We start from the raw sequence: 17,485 nt of genomic DNA on the forward strand, positions 1-17,485 counted from the left end.
AATTGTACAATTAGACTTTAAAGAATATTAAACAACTTAGACTAGTAACTAAGGATTTTCAAGACAAAGATAATCCAAACAAAGTGTATGTTAATTAAGATTTTTTTCTCCCTTGAAATCCCCCAAATAAACATCTACTTATACTTAGTGTACAAATGATATATGATAATTGTTGGAACTTTTGTTAAACAATTTTAAGATGGGGCAGTAGGCAACTAGGCAACTAGGCATGAAAATAAGCAAGAAACAAGTGGAGCAAGATGCCTTGAGAAAGTTGTGAAGCGTGCATGGTTGGGGGATTGAGATTCGAAAAAATCTAAATAGTTGGTATGCACTTCCGCTTTTGCAGTTTGCCTTTTTCAGTGAAGCTATATAACTAGAAAACCAGAGGAGAATGAAGGTCTTCTTGGGAGTTGTAGTGGTCCTGCTCTCCCACTTACCATTTATCCAGGGCCAGTCTAACTTTTGACTTATGACCATTCACACTTCAGCATATATGCTCACATTCTATGGCCCTTGCATTGCATCAGTAGAGCTCTATTGGTAACTCGATCGCGTCGCATGGCTGCTATTGAAGTAAATTAGCATGCAAAGTATGTATAATTGCGATCAAACAACAAATTATGGAAGATCTGTATCTTACACGTGACTCGAACATCCTCACAAAAAATTTTAACATCACTGAGCCTTTTAATGATACACGTGACTCGAACATTCTCACAAAAAATTTTAACATCACTGAGCCATAAAACATTAAAATAAAATTAGAAAATGTAGATATGTCGTGCGGTCATTAAAAATTGCTAACAACCAACTAGCAGTTTGAATAATATTGTTGTTATATAGGTTGGGTACAGCCTAAATTAGATTGTGAAAAGCTCATTAACCTTTTACCAACGCTTCTTCTAGTCAACTACTGATCTCTCAAGTCAAGAGAGTAATGGAATTGCAAGTTGCCAATGCGCGTGAGCCCAACTGGTATAGAAGACCAGAGTTCTCTCCCACTGAATGTACTCTACCTTTTACTGTGGGTAGAGGTGCTGTTGCTGCTGCTGCTGCCATAAGTATAACATTAAATACCCACTTTCATCATTGTTTTTGGACCTTGTGTTGGAAAATTACTAACCATTAATTAAAGTTTCCAGCTTCATTTTCCACAACAATTTATATAGAGAGAACTTTCTGCATGAGGACAAGCTGTGCAGTTCTTGACATCATTCCAACACTGCTATGGAATCATGCATTATTATTATTTTACCTTGATTAAATTTTTTTAAGATTAATTTAGCATTTTAGGGTTTTTTCAAAGGCTATTCAAATATGTCTATATATATATATATATATAATGACAGTGGTTATTTTTTTCCTCTTTGGCATAAAGACAGAAGCCTGGAGGAGGAGCAAGGGGATTGGAACTTAATATTCATGCCTTTTGTTATATTTCAAAAAATAATTCAAAATCATGTTGCCTCCTCGCTAGCATCTAAAGCTGATCATACGGTATTGTGAATTTAAAATATTTTTTCACTTTAACAAATATTGGGAAACTATTGAAAAAAACTATATTGTTGGTCCCTCCCCAAGTAAAAAATATATATTGTTGGCGTGCTAAGAGCAAGGCAGATCTACTCCTCCAGCCCAATCCTGATTTTTGAACATAGGCTTTGAGGTGCAACCCAATTTAGGTAACTTAGAAATCAGCCCAGCCCTATTAGCCATCTTGCTTTACCCTCACACACATCAAGGAATTTTTACTTGGGTCGTTTCCTTGAGCATGTCAGTGGCTCCAGCTTGAATAAAGTGCGTCTTACCCGAACGAGGTTTTTATACCAATTATTTTACCAACAGGTTCAATAAAAGTTCACTATATGTACAAACCATGCACCGATATTCTCTCATACATTTTCTCTACTCCACACACATACATCCTTGTTTTGTTTTTTGTTTGTTTTAATTATAATATAAACAATCCCTATTAAGAAGATATCTGTTATAAATTTGGAGAATTTGGAGAGAATTGAGAGAGAGAGAAGAGAATGTATTCTCATTCATTTCTGTGTGTTTACAATCTCATCTCTGTTCTTACAAAGAGAAGGGGAGGGGGCTTATTTATAGGTAAGAGGTGGGCTCCACCATATATATATTTACAACACTCCCCCTTGGAGACCACAAATAGTATGGAATATGCCTCGTTAAAAACCTTGCCAGTAAAAATTCAGTGGGACAAAAACTGGTCAAAGGGAAAAAGAGTACATAATCATGTGTAACATAAAATTCTGTGTATATTGATGCGCGTGCGACACTGCCTCGTTAAAACCTTGCCAGGAAAAACCCAGTGGGATAAAAACCTGGACGAAGGAAAAAGAGTACAGTGTTTGAAGATCTTTATTGATAGCACGCTCCCCCTGATGCTTGGCAAAATATCTTTAAGTCATACTGTTGTTCACCTTTCTGAATATCGTAGTTGACACTGCTTCTGTGAGTCAATCTTGAGCGACACTGCCTCGTTAAAACCTTACCAGGAAAAATCCAATGGGATAAAAACCTGGATGAAGGAAAAAAGAGTACAGTGTATGGAGGTCTTTATTAAAACCACGCTCCCCTTTGTGAATATCTCCCCCTGAAAAATTTAGGACTAGCTTTTGTCCAGTAATCGACCATAAAAATTTTCATAGTATACCCTAAACCCTTGAGCGACAGTGCCTCGTTAAAACCTTACCAGGAAAAACCCAATGGGATAAAAACCTGGATGAAGGAAAAAGAGTACAGTGTGGAGCTGAGCTCTATCTGGTCTAGTATACTTCCGGAAAAACATTTAAGGACCAACGGATAAGACTCTCTTAGTATAAGCAAGAATCTCGTTGGTATAATGCTCGATCGAGACAAATATTTCATGAATTCTGCAGAAGCTTTAATGTGTTGCAATCACATTATAATCAATGTACTCACTGAGGTAATTTATGCATATTAATATTGAGTACAAATTTTGTGCTTCAAGCACATGTCCTTTAGGGACTTGCTTTATGCAATGTCAATCCTCTCAACGGATTTTGTCTAAAAGGGATTAAACTTTATGACACATTATATAGCTTTAACCCAGCTATTTATACATCTTTAGGGAATCGCTTCTGGCGATATGCTCCGTGCATTTAATAACCCTTAAAGATAATATGTTGGTCTCCGTAATTGTGTAATAAGGGGGAGGGCACAATTGAATCTGTAAATATGGAGAAAACCCAACATTCCTTGTTTCTGCTAGAAACAGTGTGTCATACAAAGTAAGTATATTCCCTTTTATTCCGAACACCCAAGTATAAATTCAGTATTAACAAATTTTGGGGTTCGTATTGTGGGTTTGTTCTTTCACGTTCATTCTCATTTATAATGGAATTACCTCGTTCCATTTTAGCCAATAATATTGTCGACATTTAATAATTGAACATGGTTCCAATCAACACAGCCCATTGATGAAGGGGGGATGCACATGGTTAGCGCAATAATTGCTTACACTTCCTTTCCAGATGATTGCCCATACCTTGAATAAACATACCCCATGAGATCGACGAGCAAGTGGATGCTCAATTCACGTAGCACCAAGTACTCGAACTGCACGTAGCACGTCTTCCCCAAGTGCAGTGCCTAACTTTCCTCGTCCGTCGGATAACCAAAGCTCGAGGGTTGCATGGAGAGCTCTCTGCTTCTCAGCGACCTCTTGACGGCGTCGCTCATGACTCGGACGATTCGCTTCAGGTCCTCCGAGCTGCCGACGAAGTCTCTCGGCAGTAGCTGCAACAGCCGCGAGTACTGGCTCATTGGCCTAGCGATTTCGAACTGGGCGGCGAAGTCGAGGTCCACGAAGTACCGGCTCTGCCACATGGGGGAGCTCGATTGGGCGCAAACCACGTCGATGAACTCGTAGCTCCCGGTGGTGATGTTGCTGGAGGAGCTCCATCGCTTTCGCGTCGGAGACCGAGTCGACTTGGTTCGAGTTAGTCTTGTTGTCCGGAAATCGAGTCTCGGATGAGTCTTCCTGGAGGAAAAACGTGGACGAGCTCGGAGAGGCAGTGCGAGTCGCCATCGCCAGAATGCTCGCTTCCGCTGCTGACGTCGTAGATGCTGAGCTCGGAGCTGTAGCCGCCGACGAGGCGTGCCCAGACCTTGTCGTCGAGAGGGTAAGTGACTCTCTTTGTTCTGTTAATTTCTTTTGAGTTGCCAGATCCTCAAGGGACATGAATACTTAGCATTCATGGTGTCACGTCTTCCCGTCCACTCAGATTATCATCCTTCCATATATATGACCGTTTTAGGTACGGATAGACAGATATATATGTAAAGGGCCCCAAAGATGCTCAGAAGGTAATGGACTCCACGTCAGATATGCATCTGGTGGGTGAGAAGAGCCCGAGAGCCACAATCGAATATCAACCCCACTCTGCCTCTTTAAACTTGTGGCCAAGGTGTGAGCTTTGAGCTTTGGGAGAGACAGAGAGAGAGCCTTCTGAGTTTGAGTTTGAGAATGGAATATCCCCAAAGTCAGAGGGATTTTGTGTTATGAAGTGGAGAGATGTTTTTGGTTCTGTAGTTGTGGCTGACAGAGAGAGAGAGAGAGCGTTGAAGCGATCTGGGTTTCATCAGAGAATTCAGCTGGTATTGTTTTAGCGAATTCGTGCTGATAACGTGTTATAAATCTGGAGAATTTGGAGAGAATTGAGAGAGAGAGAGAAGGGAATGTATTCTCATTCATTTCTGTGTGTTTACAATCTCATCTCTGTTCTTACAAAGAGAAGGGGAGGGGGCTTATTTATAGGTAAGAAGTGGGCTCCACCATATATATATTTACAACAATATCCAAGTTAATAAAGGGCAGTCCATTAAGCCCAAACAACCCAGCGAAAAACACAAAACAAAATAATTGCTTTCCTTTATCAAAAATAAAAAATAAAAAATAATAATTGCTTCCAACCAGGCAAATAAGCCAAACAGACATTAAAAAAAGGCTAAGCCTAAAAGTGCGAGAGAACCAGAGATATCAGCCCACCTTTAAAAAATTTCCTAGGTACGTCATGGGCTGAGATTTTAGGAAGGAATTAAAAAAATAGAACTCTAATCACGGTCCTTAATTAAATATCACGTAATCTAGAAAGTTGGCTATGACCTCTTAAGGTTATTTCTTAGAGCATCTTCAAAGAAGATGTTAAATCCAACGTGACATTTTTAGCATGTAGACTATAGTTGAGACTCACTCCAATAATATGTAGTTATTTTTGGTTGTTTGACTTTATGATGCTATTTCATTATTTCTTTTCAAATAATATGCCTAGAAAGTAATAAAGTATTTTAATTTAACATGTGAGGTGGAATGTAAAACTATATAACTATATTATATATCAAATTGCCACTCAAGCATCAAATTCAAATGTTTAATATTTAACATCTCCCTTACAGAGAGGGTGGGGGACTGTTGAACCAATTGCAAAGCACAACCTCTGTTTAGCAAGCTTTGTGGCGGCATCAACAACACAATTTGCTTCACAATGAATCTAGTTCCACAAGAATTGATTGAAAAGAAAGCCGAGTAGTCATCCAAAAAAAGATATAACTTCCAATTACACCTCTCATAACTGCCATTAAGGCTAAAAAAAGATCATGACAATCAGTCTCAAAGACCACATTGGGAAGGTTGAGAGATGGAGCAAGGGAAATACCCAAAATAGCTGTGGATGCTTCCACTTCTACAGCTAAAGATAACACACAATCTTGAGTGTCAGCAACAATGAAACCACCCATATGGTCATGAATAATAGCACCCATACCAGCGGAAAGAGGGGGCAGAGGCAGATGCACCGTCGATGTTGATACAAGGGAGGAAGCACTAACAAATCCCTCAGCAAGACTTGATGCACTTCTAATAACACGAACCGGAGTAGGGACAATGTCCCTATGAACTACCTTGCAGCGAAACTTCCAAATTTCCCAACAGTGGAAGCAAATATGAGTACCAACCCTTATGGGAAGTGTCCTAGAATTCACCACTCAGGAACTTCATGAGCCAGTTATCAAGGGTGGTAATAGGATGTAAGTCCGGGAAATAATTAAGGGGACCACCAAACCACACACCTCGAGTCCTACGGCAAAGCAAGGGAAAATGTTCCAGAGTCTCAGGTTGATCACCCAACACCTAACATATGGGAGAAGCCGAGATTTTCCTTCTAAACAGATTGACACCAATGGGGGTTTTCTCACATGCACCTTGACAGTGTGTGTGAGAAAATCACTTTCCCCCAATATCGTTTGTATATAAAAAAAAAAAAAAATACAATTTAATTGGAAGCGTTTTTATTAGAAGCATGTTCAAGCACTTGCAAGTGTTTTCATAACTAAGGAACACTTCTACAATTTTTTGTCAAACGATGTGAGAAGTGATTATGGTAATCTTATAGTGCTTTATAGTAATCTTAAAGGTTGTAGTTGCAGTTGTAGTTTTGTGCATTGAGGTCTTTGTCTGATTTTTCCGCGTTTGTGGCTTTTATGTCGGAATTTCTTTAACCTTGTGTGGCTATGAGTAGAGGTACATCTTGTGCACTTGTTGTTGCCAGTTGAATCCATCCTCTGTATTTGAATTAACCTTTTGTGGTTATTCTACTTCCGAGTTTTTATTAACCCCCATGTGGTTGTTTGTATTTATATTGGCTAGCGGCTTTTTTTATTTATAGCATAAGAGTCTAAACTTTAGGGGAAATGGGTTTCTCACACACACACACAACTAAGATGTCATGGGGGTTCAAATCCTGAGACTTCATGTCTGCAAGTCAATGCCCTTTTCCACTGGGTTAGGCCATGTTGGAGGCATTTTTAAGTCTAAATTATAAATGCAATATATTGCCTTTCTTTATTATTACTAGCCTCTCTGCACGCGCTTCCGCGCATGCGAGAGGTTTTTTTTAAAAAAAATTTAAATTTATTTTAGAATTAAAAAAGATAATGGATATTTGTGTTCCATAAAAATAGGACCCATTATCTGAATTTTCTTTTAATTTTAATTTTTTTAATACGAAAAATTGTGAATTTACCATATTATCCTCATTTAATTAATAATTTCAATTCTTAATGTTTGTATTAATCAAGGGCATTTTCTGGTATTTTGAATGTTTCACCATTCTCTGCCTTTTGCTTTATATATATAGATTATTTTTAAATCGTCATTTTTGGATATATCTATATCTATATATATGAAGCAAAAGGCAGAGAATGGTGAAACATTCAAAATACTAGAAAATACCCTTAGTTAATTCAAACATTAAGAATTGAAATTATAAATTAAATGAGGATAATATGATATATTAACTTTTTTTCATATTAAAAAAATAAAAATAAAAACAAAACAGATAATAAGTCATACTTTTATGGAATATAACTACCAATGTTATCTTTTCTTAATTCTAAAAATAAAAGAAAAAAGAAAAAAATCCAATTGGCACGTGCGTGAGTGTGTGCCAATAGGCTAGTATATATAAAGCAAAAGGCAGAGAATTGTGTAACATTCAAAATACCAAAAAATGTCATTGGTTAATTTAAACATTAAGAATTGAAATTATTAATTAAATGAGAATAATATAGTAAATTCATATTTTTTTATATTAAAAAAAATTAAAAACAAAATCATATAATAGATCCTACTTTTAATAAACATAACTACCTATATTATCTTTTCTTAATTCTAAAAATAAAATTAAATAAAATTAAAAAAATCAATGTAGTTTTTCATTAAACTCGGGTTTTTGATTGAATTAAAAGCGTCATTTTATTATTTGTATTAGTATTAAACTGCATTGAATATGGAGTAGAATCAATACAGCCCGTAAATGATTTAGAAGTCCTAAGTTCAAAACACATCTGGGTGGAAATCGAAAAATTGCAGAAACCGGTCCAGAAAATAGGAATTTTCATTTCTAAAACCCTCGAAGAGCAAGAAGCTGAAAAACCCTGAATTTGAGAAAGCATACAAATTGCAACAAAAACCAGAACTGTTGTATTGAAATTTGAAAATGTTTGGTCGAAGCAGATTCCTCTCGTTTCCTATGGTGATTGGAGCAGTCGTGTAAGTCCCTTTCTTTACAAATAAATTTGAGTTTGATAATTATAAAATCGGGCATACCCTTTATGTTATACTGTGTTTATCGGCTGTCCTGCACTATCTGTAAGTCCAAGAACGCTTTAATTTGGTCTTTTGGGTTTGCCCCAGCTTGATATGCTTACACATTTAATGGTTTTGTAGATAAAGTCAACTTTCAATGACCCATTGTTAGGTTCCTTTTCTCCTATCTGATTTGCTTGACTATAAAATTAGCAGAATCATTCTCGTATTGGGTTTTGGTTAAAAATTGTTTGGGTGTGACTATGTGAAGATTAAGTAATTTACTTAGGTTTCTGTATTGCATGACTGAAGTTCTGTCATTGTTAAATTTGTCATCCATTTCCAGTGAATTAGATATGTAAAATGGCAGGAAAATGGCAATGTGAAGTTTGGTATGTTCAGTTGTCACAGATAAAGTCAATGAAAAAGGAAAATAAATATTTATGTGGTGTTTGTATTATGAGTTAGGACATGAGACATGGCTTCTTTACGACCTTCGTAGCAGAATGTGGTTTAAATGCTGCTTTTGTAGGACTGCTAGGCTTAGTTCATGAATCATGAGTGAATCCTTCACAGTGACAAAGATTGTTTCAAGCAATCCTTCTTTTCTTTAAGTTTTTTCCTTTGTTTTTTCTTTTTCTCATTTTTCCTTTCCTTTATATATAACATTGGGAATTTGGGACTCAGGGGTTGATATAAGAATCTGCCTCTTGAAACGGTCTCAAATTGATAGCCGGGACCCTAACAGGCTGACACCATGAGTTACTTAAACCCTACATGGAGGTTTAAATATTCAAACTGGATCTTTCTTTTTGGTCCTATGCAAAAGTCTGGTTGTCTACTTATTGTAGGTTTAATTTTCTGTCTTGCATGTTATGCAACCAGTGAATGTGGTAGCCTGTTTTCATTCTCCTATCTGTTTACTGAATTGGTGAGGTTACTCTCTTGAAAAATAGAAGTACTTCTGTCTGCGTGTATGCTTGTGAGGGTGTGTGTGTATCATTTCTGTTTTCGAAGTACTGGATGATAAATCACATAGTTTGGTGGCCTTGTTTACATTCTACCATCTGTTTACTGGATTGGTGAGATTACTGTGTGCTTGAGACAGGGATGAACAAGAGGTTGTAATTGGGAAATCTTGAAGGATACTGATGTAGTGCGGTGACTTTCATACAAACAAATGAATTACTAAAGACAACTTGCATCTTATTTGCAATTTTTGCCAGAAAGCGTATATTGTTCTTTTTTACTACATATCTAGGCATGAGGAATCTGTATTGTGCACTGAGATTCACTGCACGCCCACTATTCAAATTAATATCCGAATTTCCTTATTGTTCTAAATGCATTACATCCCATGGATAATCTTCTCCAATTCGTTGATCTTGTTACTGTTTTTTCAGTCCTCGTGTCTAGAGAAAATGATCTAACATCTTCATCTAGTTGGTTGTTAACGAATGAATCATTAAAAAAAACAATTTCTAAAGTAAGATGGTGCCAGAAGTGGTTTTGTATAATGACGCAGAACAGAAATGAAGGTAGGCTACATTACATTCCAATTGGATAAAATTACGTCTAATTCATCCATAGGCTTCAGAAAACTTTACTGTGAAGAAATTACCTTGTCAAAACAACCCCAACTTGTATGGTAACTTTATGACTTAGATTTTACCAGAAAAAGAATAAAACTTCATATAAAAAATACATGAAAAATATACAAATTTTGAAATATATGAAATAATTAGAATTTAGAATACAATAATGTATATCCTGTGTCAATTGTTAGTCCTGTGTGGTAATAGCTCTGGAGCACTGAATCTGCACAAAAAAGTGTCTCCCAGAACTTTGTAAAGATGCGTATGTGTGGCATTTTTAGGCCTAAGATACAATTGAGAAAATCTAGAAGCTGATAAAGCATTGGTTTAATTGCTAAAACATTGTGGCCAACCTTCCGCTATGAATGTCCAGTGGAAAAAAGGAAGCCATAGTTCTTAGTGTCTTATTTTGGCTGAATTTTCTGCTGAGAACGGGTTAACCAAAGTTTTAGTGCTGTGTTATAACTGTTTTTTATTTCTTGCGTTAATGCCTGCTTCCAAAGAGCCTTGATATTTGGTATGCTGTTAGTGTGCCTTAAGATATAATTTTTTTTTTTTGGGACAAAGTATGCCTTAATATTGTCCCCTCAAACTTGCAGGCAGCTATATAAACTTGTATTCCTGATGTAATCTACTTGGAATTTTAAATTCCAATGTGAGTGATGTGATTTTAAGTGACATTTATTCAACCTAAAGAATTGTATGTGGGGTTTTGCAGGATTGGAGTTGTTTCAGGCAAGGCAATATTTGGGCCCCCACTTGATGAGTACTGGAAAAAGAAGCAGCAGGAAGAGGCAGCTGCAAAGGAGACTGATGCAAGCTCAAGTTAACCAATATTTACTGATCTTCTCATGTTTGATGACGTCATAGAGGAGTTGTGCTCAGGGATGCAGGTCATTCATTAATTCATTTACGTGCTAGGATCAAGGCAACTGCTAACAGCTAGTTTTTTGAATTCATGGGATCCCCGATAGTTTGTTGAAACAGTCGTAGTTGAAGAAGGTACTCACTACTCTGCATTTGCTGAATTGTATTTAAGTTGTAACATTCAAATAAACGGTGTTTTTGAGCTTTGCTGTTTACAAGGAGGAAAATTTCCCTATTATATATAACCTTCAAGCAAACTCATTTCTTTGCACATTTTTCACGACACTAGTTATACCCCTACTCCATGTACAAGGAGCCCCGCCCCCGCCCTGGGCTGCCCCCCGGCACCTAAAAATATAATAATAATTTTTTTTTCCCTTAAAAATATAATAATAAATTTTTTTTTTTCCCTTTTTTTCCTTTAGTTCAGATTAGAGGTAGACGACAGTCGAATTCTTGTCGTGGATGGGGTGTGACCATGTCATTGGTCAATGACTACAACTTTTGCAAACCTTTGATTGTTTAAGGTGTTGGATAATTTTTGGAACTCTATCTATGCAGTATTTTCTGTTTTCAGAATGACGATGCAAAATCCTAAAAGGAAGTCCAATCTTCCACGGGGCAAAACCATCCAAAATAGATAATCTCTCGACATCATGTGTGGATTAGAATCTGGATAGAATATTGGACTTTTGTGTAGTATAATCTCTCAACGGAATGGCTGTTCCTTCTCGACTTCTGTTGGTTCTTCCCAATAAAGCAAGCAAATTTCCATGCAGCAGACAACTAAGGCCTATCTTTTTAGGCTGATTTATATGTCATCTCCATTACGAATTTTCACACGGATTGCAATGAACTTTTGAAGTACATCTTGAACCAAAGTTGCGAGAGCAAAGACCCCAAGTACACATGTTATGGCCACAAAGAAAGTAAAACTTTTCACTAATGTTTGATTAACACAACAGGATATGTAGCAATCTACAAGAATCAAATGTTTGAATGTATTTGCAAACAATCGGAACAGATGTTTTGCTTCTTTGTAACGTATATGGATTGCAACAAATTCACTGTGAATTGCAGTGGAACTTAATCTTCTTCTCTTTGAGGCAGTCGCGCCAGTCCGGCAGAAATGAGAACCGCAAATTGAGAGGAACTGTGGGCAGGTTTCCGTAGCAGAGCTCTAAAACATCTTAATATATGAACTGCCATGTGACACGAAGAACCAACACCTCTACCCGTCACTCCTAAAGAATGCAAAATATATTAAACAGTGACATGTTTGTGCTCTGTGCAGATGCGCAAACAACCATATTGACAGATAGCTGTAATCATATAATGGAAATGCTAAATATTCTAGCTTTAAGTATGCTAATCTTAACACATGCCCTAAAGAACAATGAAGTTTCTTTCTTTACAAATTCTAAAACATTCAATCTCGCAAACAACATCAACCAGTGAAGACCAGCATGTCATCGAGGTTGGATCCATAAAATCTCCTCCAGTCATAAGCAGCATTCTCTTATCAGTCCATCAATCCTAATGAAATTTACGGATTTGGGTGAAATATACACAAGCATCCACCATCCAAGCAGTTGCAGAATGCGATCTTTTGCCTATATGCACTTGTTAAATGAGAATATACTTAACAAGCTAAGCTGGCACCAAAGCCCATGGGCTGTCCATTATGTGTAAACACAACGATAGCCATACAGTAGCAATGACAGAGGACTTTCCAACAGCATATCTCACTATCCCAAAACCCTTGTCCACAGTTTCCTCACGAACAGAATTAGCATATCTCACTATCCCAAAACCCTTGTCCACAGTTTCCTCACGAACAGAATTAGCATATCCTTTCATCCCATCAAATAGTTTCTCCGACGAAAACTCCAAGAATGATCTGACGGTTTCAGATGCAACCCTCCCAGTCACATCAAGAACAAACCTCCTATTGCTTGGCACTGCCAAAGTAGAGGACACTTTTCCAACCCAACCACTGTCTTTCGTCTCATCATCCACATTTGTTGCCTTTGAATGCATCGATAATGCCTTTTCGCTGAAGCCCTCATCTCGAGCTGGAGTTCGGCTTTCATCAATTGCCAGATAGGAACTCGAATTCAAATTTGAAGGATTGGCCTTTGAAGTTGAATTTGCCAACACTTGGTGAGATGTTCTGATAAGAGTTTCCACCGCGCCATTACATACAGATGACAACATGTCTCTCACTTTTGTTTCATGCTTGGGGTTAGTTAACCCAGAGAAGATGTCATCATAGGTGTTGATATTCACAGTCTTGTCAAGATAAACAGCAACAGCTGTGCTTACAAATAACTGGATACAATCACCAATGAGGTCTCTGCACTTTTTGTCACAAACCACATCCACCCATGTTGGAACAGAATTTGTTTCTGAAACAAAATGGTCCATACTTGGGGAATTGTTTGAATTAGATCCTCCACCAGACTTCTCATCTGAATAAAAAGCTAATACCAAATTCCTAGCGAAGCTTCCAACAACAACTGAAACAAAACCAGACCCGGCGTTGGTAAAAAGCTTGTCCATAACCTGGTCTGTAAAGCTTGAATTACTAGAAATTCCATTGTCACCATCATTCCTTGCCTCCGATCGATAACCCAGCAAAACTCCCAAAGTCACAGCCTGTGTGAGCTTAACAACAGATTCTGAAAACTCACCCGACCTTGTGATTTTGGAAACTTGCTTTAAGCTATTTGGAATTTTGTCAGAATCAGATTTCAGAAAGTCCCTCAAATCCTTAGAGACAACTCCAATTGACTCAGCAGAGTCTGAAACTACTTCAGCTATAGAAACTAAAGCTCCTAAAAGCTTTGAAATTCTTTTTCTTTTTTGGGATACTGAAGGCAAGTTATAAACCCTGTACACGCCATAACCAGAGAAGCCTAAAGCGGCAGCTACAAAGAGCCATTTCTTCCTTTTCCGGGCATAATCAAAACCCTTTTTCGCCAATTGATGGTCCATAAAGAACACAAAATCTCAAGTACCCAATTTTGATTTAGATTGAAACTTTCCACCCGCTATTTGGTTGGGGATGAAAGTGTGTAAAGCTTACGTCTTACGCTGTTCAATTTGGAGAGAAAAGGAGAAGTATTTACCTTAACTGAGACCAATAGTTGAGCCAAGTTTCTTTGTTCTGCATGTCCCAAAACAAGCAAAAAATTAAGATTATACATAACAAGCAGAAATGGGCACTTGGGTTTTTCAACAAACGATTAGCCGTCGTTTATAAACTCTAAGACTACGTCAGAGATATAGAGAGAGAGAGAGAGTCGAACCTGTGAAAGTGAGAAGGGGATGTCCTAAAAGCCGTTGCAGAGAGATTCGTGCAGGAAAGGAAAAGCTATGTGTAATTGTGTATACGTGTACTTGTTTCTCTGGTTCAGATTTCTGAATGGGTGAGAACGCCCGACGATCTTCAGCTTCATGTTTCTAATGTTTGACTACCACCATATGCTTTATTTATTGGTTTTCAGTCTAGATCCAACAATTATATATAAGTGATAATTGATTTTTTTTCACCTTTTCTGTTATAGGTTCCACTTTTGTCCACTTTTCTCACATTTTTTCATGTAGGTCTCACCTGTAAGAGATGTAAAAAAAGATGTATATGTGCATCTAAATTTGCATCTTATGGTGGTGATACAAATTTACACTCGTTTACACCTCTCCATTGCAGATGATTCCAATGACAAAGGATGTATATTTAACATACACCTCATTATACACCCTCCCACTGTGAATGCTCTTATTAAGCATTTTTCCCTATCCTCCATTCCTGTAATATTCAAATTCGAAATTCCTCATCCCCGCCTTCGGTGGGGAATAGATTCCCCAACCCACCCAATTACAAAATTAACAATAAAAAAAACTACTTTGTTGAATGAGAAAAAAGCACTATAAATACAACACATGTATCAATTCACTTTTTATTAACTAAAAATATTGACTATTTAAAGAAATTAATACATGTCAAAACTACATGTTCAAGACATGATATCATTATAGAGGTAGCACCACCATCACACAGCTTAATAATGGTACAGATATATAATATATATATTCTATGTACCACCACCATCAAACTAAAAAACAAAACCCTAAGATTATTGTAAATTTTAAAATATTTATTAAAAAAACACATTTATATGTATATATGCAAATTGTGAAGGAAGTTTGGTTACATTTCCATAAACCCATCAAATATTCTTAGTTAAATAAAAATTTAAAAAAATGCAACGCCTGCACCTAAGATTGTAAGTTCGATTCTCCCTTTCTTCGATATCAATTTTATCTATTATTACTTTATTTATTTATTTCTCCAATCCTGCAGTCTTAAAATTTGAGACTCTAAATTTATTAATTGTTTAAAAACGGTTTTAACCTTATTTTTTTGAGTTGATAGTTTATTATATAATCATAATTTATTTTTAGGAACATTATATATGGTATAACAATTATTTTAACGTCAAATTTGTTTTTTAGGTACATTTTTTGTGTTGATTTCAAGTTGTGTATTCAATTTATTTCTATAAAGTTAAACAAATCTACCTAAAATTTTGAAGTTCCACCCAACCTGGACATAGAGACAAATTAATGCGTGTTGATACAGTCAACGTGTTGTGAGCTCTTAAGCTTATAACAACTTAATGGTTCCATATTGTTTTTTCTTAGAACCTACCACGCGGCATTCATCCGGCAGATGAGATGCAATTCAGATATGTACCGTTCGATTCAGACGATCCAGCAATCATAGTCTTCCTTCACACCAAAGGGATCATATATTTGGAACGGTTTTGTAGCACGAACCCAATGATAGCGGGCCGGTTCGGGCAAAAAACTCTCACATCTAGTTAGTTTCAAAAGTAGCTTGCCCGTGTTCGAATCTCAGGATTGGCTTCATGTTCATTGGATTTTACTTGAATTGTTTTGTCCTTTCAAGTTTTTGAAGAGGTTATAATGTGAGCAATCAATGAACTTAAGCATTTTAAATGGTTTGATGGTTGGATTGAACCCTTAAATAAGCTCCTCACTCTAAATCTAATTTTTTAAATAAAATTTTTTGAAGGAAAATGATTTTAGTTTCAAAAGCATATCATTGAATTTAATGGGCCCAACAAAGACCATATGAATTAATTTAAATAAAATGAATTTTCTTTTTACTGATTTACTTGATATACAACCTCTTTAGAGAATTTTCACCCTCTTTAAGAGGTATATACAATTTCTAATTTTTCTAATGAATTTTTCTTTTTATTTTTTACACTTTTCTAATGGCTTATTAATTAGACAGAAGAGTATTGAAGGTCTTTTAAAAAGTTGTTCGGCTAGACTAATTCTTTTTACAATTTCTAATCCAGTACAGCCGTGAGGCTAGACTAATTCTTTTTCAAAAGTTGGGAAATACCGGGTATGGCCAGCCGGCTATACTATTTCCGTTATTAAAAATTGAAAAAAAGCCAGTATATGGCCTTTTGGCTATACTATTTCTTTTATTAAAAAAATGGAAAAAAAAAACCCGAGTATAGCCGCTTGGCAATGCTATTTATATTATAAAATTTTTGAAAAAACCCAATATAGCTGCGCTTTTAAAAAAATATTTCGAAATTTTTTTAAAAACCATTGTATAGCCTTTATACTATTTAACCAAAAAAAAAATTGAAAAAGGACATTCCCAGTTGCATTAGTTTATCCTTTATAGATATTCATTTGGTATAGCCTCGCGGCTATACAAATAAAACATGTATGTGTTTTATTTGGCAAAATTCTGGAGAAGTAGAACTTAAAAGTCCGGCCACAATATAATATTTTAATATACACTATTTGTATTCAATAATGTATATAATACATGAATTTAGTGTGCATTATTAAAAATTTATAAAAAAAATACATGTATTAAACATGAAAAATATCCACGTACATGTTCAATAAGAGTATTGTACATTTTCTTTTTGAAAAACGTGAATTGTGACGCACGATTATAATATTTCTTTTTTAAAAAATTTTGAAAAATCTGAGTATCGCCACGCGGCTATACTATTTCTTTTTGAAAAATTAGGGAAAAAATTAGTATAGCCGGATGGCGATACTATTTTTTTTGTAAAAAATTGGAAAAAAAAAACCCGTGTAGCCGCGTGGCTATACTATTTCTTTTTAAAAAGTTGGGGAAAAGCGAGTACCGCAGCACAACTATACTATTTTCGTTTAAATTTTTTTTAAAAAAACCGAGTATAGCCATACGGATATACTATTTCATTTATAAAAATTTGGAAGAAACCCAGTATAGCTGTGCAAAATGCTATTTCTTCCGAAAAAAATTGGAAAAAACTAAATATAGCCGCATGGCTATACGATTTGATTTATAAAAAATTGGAAGAAACACAATATCTACGTGCGGCTATACTATTTCTTTTTAAAGAATTGAAAAAAACCCGAGTATAGCTGGGATCCTATGCTGTTTTCGAAAAACAAAAATTTGGAAAACTCCGAGTATAGCCGCCCGGCTATACTATTTCTTTTTGAAAAATGAGCTAAATAGAGTATCGCCACACGGCTATACAATTTCTTTTATAAAAATTGTTGAAAACCCAGTATAGCCGTGCGGCTATACGGTTTCTTTGTAAAACAATGGTAAAACAGAGTGTAGCCGCCCGGCTATACCATTTCTGTTTTAAAAAATTGGGAAAAAACCAGTATAGCTGTGCGAAATACCATTTCTTTTGGAAAAATTGGGACCAACATAGTATCGCCGTGCGGCTATACTATTTTTTTTTTCAAATAGTGGGAAAACCGAGTATGGCGGGGCGGCTGTACCATGTATGTATAGCCGCGCGGCTATACTATTTCTCTTATAAAA

At 36.1% G+C, this 17,485-nt stretch overlaps 1 protein-coding gene and 2 long non-coding RNA genes across 3 annotated transcripts; 1 reads left to right on the plus strand and 2 right to left on the minus strand.

Annotated features, from left to right (window-relative positions):
* LOC18773406 lies at positions 7,813-10,848 on the plus strand. Its single transcript, XR_002272060.1, has 2 exons — positions 7,813-8,098; positions 10,448-10,848. It is a non-coding gene; the product is annotated as an uncharacterized LOC18773406 (long non-coding RNA).
* On the minus strand, positions 11,512-13,901 carry LOC109949791. The gene is made up of 2 exons (XR_002272061.1): positions 13,728-13,901; positions 11,512-11,840 (listed from the first exon to the last, which is right to left on the minus strand). It is a non-coding gene; the product is annotated as an uncharacterized LOC109949791 (long non-coding RNA).
* LOC18775621 (protein PHLOEM PROTEIN 2-LIKE A10) lies at positions 11,842-14,041 on the minus strand. The gene is made up of 2 exons (XM_020566137.1): positions 13,908-14,041; positions 11,842-13,765 (listed from the first exon to the last, which is right to left on the minus strand). The coding sequence occupies exon 2, from the start codon at positions 13,591-13,593 to the stop codon at positions 12,247-12,249; it is 1,347 nt and encodes a 448-aa protein (XP_020421726.1). The 5' UTR covers positions 13,594-13,765; positions 13,908-14,041; the 3' UTR covers positions 11,842-12,246.

Source organism: Prunus persica, chromosome G6 (assembly GCF_000346465.2).
Source record: "Prunus persica cultivar Lovell chromosome G6, Prunus_persica_NCBIv2, whole genome shotgun sequence".
In the NCBI taxonomy this organism is placed as follows: Eukaryota; Viridiplantae; Streptophyta; class Magnoliopsida; order Rosales; family Rosaceae; genus Prunus; species Prunus persica.

Coding starts and splice junctions, on each gene's coding strand:
- LOC18775621 (XM_020566137.1), bottom strand. CDS start 13,593: ATGGACCATCAATTGGCGAAAAAGGGTTTTGATTATGCCCGGAAAAGG.